The sequence below is a fragment of the Chanos chanos genome, chromosome 3 (assembly GCF_902362185.1).
Source record: "Chanos chanos chromosome 3, fChaCha1.1, whole genome shotgun sequence".
In the NCBI taxonomy this organism is placed as follows: Eukaryota; Metazoa; Chordata; class Actinopteri; order Gonorynchiformes; family Chanidae; genus Chanos; species Chanos chanos.
The window spans coordinates 1,512,501-1,517,500 of NC_044497.1; the positions used below are offsets into that span (position 1 = coordinate 1,512,501).

At 44.0% G+C, this 5,000-nt stretch overlaps 1 protein-coding gene across 1 annotated transcript in view; it reads left to right on the forward strand.

Annotated features, from left to right (window-relative positions):
* Positions 1 to 5,000, forward strand: part of slc17a7b (solute carrier family 17 member 7b) — a 19,241-nt gene that overhangs the window by 5,761 nt on the left and 8,480 nt on the right. The window contains exons 2-4 of the mRNA XM_030767104.1: positions 2,399 to 2,651; positions 4,353 to 4,471; positions 4,650 to 4,764. Of these exons, the coding sequence (XP_030622964.1) occupies positions 2,399 to 2,651; positions 4,353 to 4,471; positions 4,650 to 4,764 (487 nt within the window). The remainder of the gene's footprint in view (positions 1 to 2,398; positions 2,652 to 4,352; positions 4,472 to 4,649; positions 4,765 to 5,000) is intronic.

The following is a 5,000-nucleotide window of genomic DNA, read 5'->3' on the forward strand; positions in this document are numbered from 1 at the left end:
GGTATGTTTTCAGTGTGAGTCTGTGTTCAGTAGGTTCAGTGGAAATACTGGTATGTTTTCAGTGTGAGGCTGTGTTCAGTAGGTTCAGTGGAAATACTGGTATGTTTTCAGTGCGAGGCTGTGTTCAGTAGGTTCAGTGGAAATACTGGTATGTTTTCAGTGTGAGGCTGTGTTCAGTAGGTTCAGTAGAAATACTGGTATGTTTTCAGTGTGAGGCTGTGTTCAGTAGGTTCAGTAGAAATACTGGTATGTTTTCAGTGTGAAGCTGTGTTCAGTAGGTTCAGTAGAAATACTGGTATGTTTTCAGTGTGAGGCTGTGTTCAGTAGGTTCAGTGGAAATACTGGTATGTTTTCAGTGTGAGGCTGTGTTCAGTAGGTTCAGTAGAAATACTGGTATGTTTTCAGTGTGAGTCTGTGTTCAGTAGGTTCAGTGGAAATACTGGTATGTTTTCAGTGTGAGGCTGTGTTCAGTAGGTTCAGTGGAAATACTGGTATGTTTTCAGTGTGAGGCTGTGTTCAGTAGGTTCAGAAATACTGGTATGTTTTCAGTGTGAAGCTGTGTTCAGTAGGTTCAGTAGAAATACTGGTATGTTTTCAGTGTGAAGCTGTGTTCAGTAGGTTCAGTAGAAATACTGGTATGTTTTCAGTGTGAGTCTGTGTTCAGTAGGTTCAGTAGAAATACTGGTATGTTTTCAGTGTGAGGCTGTGTTCAGTAGGTTCAGTGGAAATACTGGTATGTTTTCAGTGTGAGGCTGTGTTCAGTAGGTTCAGTGGAAATACTGGTATGTTTTCAGTGTGAGTCTGTGTTCAGTAGGTTCAGTGGAAATACTGGTATGTTTTCAGTGTGAGGCTGTGTTCAGTAGGTTCAGAAATACTGGTATGTTTTCAGTGTGAGGCTGTGTTCAGTAGGTTCAGTGGAAATACTGGTATGTTTTCAGTGTGAGTCTGTGTTCAGTAGGTTCAGTGGAAATACTGGTATGTTTTCAGTGTGAGGCTGTGTTCAGTAGGTTCAGTAGAAATACTGGTATGTTTTTAGTGGGAAGCTGTGTTCAGTAGATGTGCTGGAAAGGACTGTCAAATACTGGGATGATTTCAGCCAGGAGTTGTGTTTAAGTAGGTGTGTTGAATGTTGGGATGTTCAGAATGGAGGAGTGTGTTGAGTAGGTGTGTTGTAGTTGTGTTTTAAGAATATTTTAATGTAGGTTTTTATATGTGTTGATTGTAGAACTTCAATGAGGTATTATGTTGAGTGTGTGGGGATGCAGTGAGACAGTGTGTTGAGTGTGTGCGGATGCAGTGAGACAGTGTGTTGAGTGTGTGCGGGTGCAGTGAGACAGTGTGCTGAGTGTGTGGGGATGAGGTGAGACAGTATGTTGAGTGTTTGGGGATGCAGTGAGACAGTGTGTTAAGTGTTTGGGGAGGTAGTGAGACAGTGTGTTGAGTGTGGGGATGCAGTGGGACGGTGTGTTGACAGTTACTATTTTGAATTATTAACATTTGAATTATTGAACTGATATGTAAGTCGGTGGCACGGTGGTGCAGTCGGTAGCACAGCAAAGAAATTCGCAGGTTCGATTCCCGGCCAGGCCAGGGTCACGGTCCTTTCTGTGTGGAGTTTGCATGTTCTCCCTGTGTCTGTGTGGGTTTCCTCTGGGAGCTCCGATTTCCTCCCACAGTCCAAAGACATGCAGGTTAGGCACTAGAATTAAAGACTAAAGACACTAAAGTGGCACTTAAATAGACACTATGAATCTGTGTGAGTGTGTTTGTCTGTGTGTCTGATGGACTGGCAACCTGTCCAGGGTGTTTCCCTGCCTTTCGCCCAATGAACACTGGGATAGATGACCCTAATTAGGGTGAACGAAGATGAGTGAGTGAGTGTTAAAGAGACTCTGATTGAGTGTTGTGTTGAGTATTAGAATGTGTTGTGTTGAGTATTAGAATGTGTTGGGTTGAGTTGTATTAAGTATACTGGCTCAAGCTCCGCTCTTCTCTCTCACACACTCACTCTCTCTCTCACATATACAAACACACTCACTCTCTCTCTCTCACATATACAAACACACTCACTCTCTCTCTCTCTAACATATACAAACACACTCACTCTCTCTCTCTCTCACATATACAGACACACTCACTCTCTCTCTCTCACACATATACAAACACACTCACTCTCTCTCTCTCTCTCACATATACAAACACACTCACTCTGTCTCTCTCACACATATACAAACACACTCACTCTCTCTCTCTCTCTCTCTCTCTCTCTCACATATACAAACACACTCACTCTCTCTCTCTCTCTCACATATACAAACACACTCACACTCTCTCTCTCTCTCTCTCTCTCTCTCACATATACAAACACACTCACTTTCTCTCTCTCTCTCTCTGTCAGAATCCTAGAGAAGCGTCAGGAGAATGGCGAGACAATCGAACTCTCCTCAGAGGGCCGGCCGGAGATGGTTGAGGAGAAGGAACTGCCTGTGGTGGACTGCACCTGCTTCGGGTTGCCACGGCGATACATCATCGCCATCCTGTCCGGTATCGGCTTCTGCATTTCATTCGGCATCCGCTGCAACCTAGGCGTGGCCATCGTCAGCATGGTCAATAACCACACCATCTACAGGGACAACAGGGCCATTAATGTGGTGAGTTTGAGTGCTGAGTGACAGCAGTATATTGAGGGGAGGTATGGCTGGTCACAGGGTGGGAATGTGGGAAAGCAGTAGGCTGAGGGGAGGTATGGCTGGTCACAGGGTGGAAATGTGGGAAAGTAGTAGGCTGAGGGGAGGTATGGCTGGTCACAGGGTGGAACTGTGGGAAAGCAATATATTGAGGGGAGGTATGGCTGGTCACAGGGTGGAAATGTGGGAAAGCAGTAGGCTGAGGGGAGGTATGGCTGGTCACAGGGTGGAAATGTGGGAAAGCAGTAGGCTGAGGGGAGGTATGGCTGGTCACAGGGTGGAAATGTGGGAAAGCAGTAGGCTGAGGGGAGGTATGGCTGGTCACAGGGTGGAAATGTGGGAAAGCAGTAGGCTGAGGGGAGGTATGGCTGGTCACAGGGTAGAAATGTGGGAAAGCAGTAGGCTGAGGGGAGGTATGGGTGGTCACAGGGTGGAAATGTGGGAAGGTTCAGAGAATAAATGCAGTGTAGGGTTGAATAGAAGGGTTGAGAGAGAGATGAAAAGGCAGAATCCAAACAGAAAGCGAAACAAAGAGATGGATGAGGGGATGAGTAGAGCTGTGAATTTGGACAGAATGAAATATATATATATTTTTTTTATAAAGTTTTTTGAAAATTAGGAATTGTCTTGCATGGATTTCAACCTTTGCAAAACATTTTGAAAGCCCTGAGGCTCACTCCTGTAATATCAGATGAGTTATATTCCATGTTCATAGAATCTCTGATACTGTAGACTAATGCGGAGACGCTCTGTGCCTCTGCTCTGTCATTTTTACAGTTTTTCTTTTCCTGAAAGGCTGCTTTAATGGCTGCCATTAGGAACCGACTTTGAGAATAACTGTTGGGTGAAATCTCATGAATGAGTGTGTTCTCTTTCTGATCAACAGAAAACCAGTGCTCTGGTTTGTGCTGCTTGTTAATCTGATTTTAATCTATGACCCTCTGTGTCTCATGCATGTGGCTGACGTTGTGTGTCATGTGACATGTCTCAAATCAGATCTTGTTTACCCTTTCCTCTTATTGTCTATGGGTGATGCTTTGTACAACTCATCAGTCATGTAAGTGGTTTCAGTGGGGTTCCACAGGGGCCAATGCTGGGACCAGAGTTATTTAATTCATATATTCAGGTGGTCAGCTGAACGCTGTAGATCAGTCAGTCTGTTGAGCATGGACACAGCTGTTTATGAGAATTCAGATTATTGTGGATAGACCAGGATTTTCTCATGATAAAAACTCTTAAATTAGACACTCGGGTTTTTGAAGCAGAGCTGGGGTGTAATCTGGACACCCTCATCTCTTATTTGATACCTCCTCCAACAACAGCCTTCAGGATCTTAAGGACTTTTAAATGACATATCTGGATGTGGTGTTTCACTGCGTCCACACATTTCTGCCACTGGTTTCTTTGCTTCCTGCTCTCGTATAAAGTTGAATTTGATACTCGAGACAAAATCGATCCTTTTTGGTGAACCTTAGAACTGTATTTTGAGACCAAAGTGCTTCCAGGACAACCTTGTGAAAATGTGAGAGAACTGCATTTATTAAATTACTCATGTTACTCATATTGCTATTCATTATTTACTGGTTTATTATTGCCCAAACTGTCTTTTTAATTAAATGTAAACCCCTGTGATTCTGTCTGTCTGTCTGTCTGTCTCTCTCTCAGAAAGCTCAGTTCACGTGGGATCCCGAGACGGTAGGAATGATCCACGGCTCTTTTTTTTGGGGTTACATCGTCACTCAGATCCCTGGTGGCTTCATCTGCCAGAAATTTGCTGCCAACAGGTTCTCACTCATGTTGAACTTTAACTGCATCAACAAAATCACGTTTTATTACATATGTACCCGTAACTCCACTCTCTTTCCTTGCCCACAATCCCTTTGTCTTCCCTTACCCACGATTTTACTTTCTCTCCTGCCATTTCCAATCTAATTCTTTTGTTTGTTTGTCTTTTGTGATCAGAGTTTTTGGTTTTGCAATCGTTGCCACTTCAACACTGAACATGCTGATTCCCAGCGCGGCCCGAATTCACTTCGGCTGTGTCATCATGGTCCGAATACTCCAGGGACTTGTGGAGGTAACAGATGACCACAGCAACATTGCCACGTTATCCAAGAATTCTCACACTACTCCAGTTCTACTATATCACTCTATAGTACCATATCACAACGATCCTGCAATCTTCCAATACGATATAACACACAGAACATTTCCACACCGCTCCCGTATCCTGACCACTATAACTCTCAGAGAATTCCTTTATGAGTTGGCCTGCCTTGTTCTAGTTTTCTAGTCCACCACTTCCAAACTAAG